This window comes from Cynara cardunculus, unplaced genomic scaffold, assembly GCF_001531365.2.
Source record: "Cynara cardunculus var. scolymus isolate 2C unplaced genomic scaffold, CcrdV1 Un_Scaffold_11024, whole genome shotgun sequence".
NCBI lineage: Eukaryota > Viridiplantae > Streptophyta > Magnoliopsida > Asterales > Asteraceae > Cynara > Cynara cardunculus.
In genome coordinates, this window is record NW_020206345.1 from 2,110 (window position 1) to 3,122 (window position 1,013).

The following is a 1,013-nucleotide window of genomic DNA, read 5'->3' on the forward strand; positions in this document are numbered from 1 at the left end:
TCGGCCCTTGCCATTTTCATCCGATAAGAAAAATTGCCCACTAAGCACTTACCGGTAAACGTTTAGTAAACGGACCCTTAGACTCATTTTCCTTGTTTAATGGTTTTTTTTTCTCAATTAGAGCATCTCTTAATTATCTTTATATATCCAATGTCCAGGCCCGAGACAATATTCATCAAAAATATTGTTAAAGAAATTTCAAAAAGATTGTGTATGGCAATTCCAAGTGACAATCAAGACCTGATTGGAATGGAGGATCGCTTGCAATATTTTAAATCAAAGTTAGCAATCGATTCACAAGGTGTGCTGATGGTTGGAATATGGGGGCTTGGTGGTGGTGGTAAGACTACTCTTGCACGTGTTGTTTATGATCAAATCTCCAGCAAGTTCGATGGTTTCTGCTTTATGAGTAACGTTCGGGAAGAATCACGCAGGCATGGTTTGAAAGGATTGCAAGAAGAAATTCTCTCGTGTGTTTTGAAACAAAAAAGAGAGGAAGTAGTTGGAGATGTAAGAAGATTGATAGAGAGTAAGCTTCGCCGTAAAAAGGTCTTGCTGGTTCTTGATGATGTCGATGATGCTAACCAGCTAGAGGCACTAGCTGGATCACGTGATTGGTTTAATGAAGGAAGCATAATTATAATCACAACTAGAGATCAACATTTACTGAATACTCACGGAGTAAATGTGATATATGATATTAGCTTGTTAAGTCATGACGAGGCTATGAAGCTCTTTTGCAAGCATGCACTTCGACATGGTAACCATATAGAAGATTATGATAGTCTTTCGAATGAGGTTGTTTCTTATGCTCATGGGCTCCCGTTAGCACTTAAGGTTTTGGGTTCACTTCTTTGTGACAAAGACAAGAGTGAGTGGGTGAGCGCCTTGGCCAGACTAAAAGATATCCCTGAATATGACATATTGGAAACGCTAAAAATTAGCTATGATGGACTTAAAGCCAAGGAGAAAGAGTTGTTCCTAGATATTGCATGTTTTTTTAGGGGAAAAAG

The 1,013-nt window shown here is 38.7% G+C and overlaps 1 protein-coding gene across 1 annotated transcript in view; it reads left to right on the forward strand.

Annotated features, from left to right (window-relative positions):
- Positions 1-999, forward strand: part of LOC112505442 (TMV resistance protein N-like) — a gene marked incomplete at its 3' end in the record, with an annotated part of 2,537 nt that extends 1,538 nt beyond the window's left edge. Inside the window, exon 2 of the mRNA XM_025109351.1 lies at positions 95-999. Within this exon, the coding sequence (XP_024965119.1) occupies positions 95-999 (905 nt within the window). The remainder of the gene's footprint in view (positions 1-94) is intronic.
- Between the last annotated feature and the right edge of the window lie 14 nt (positions 1,000-1,013).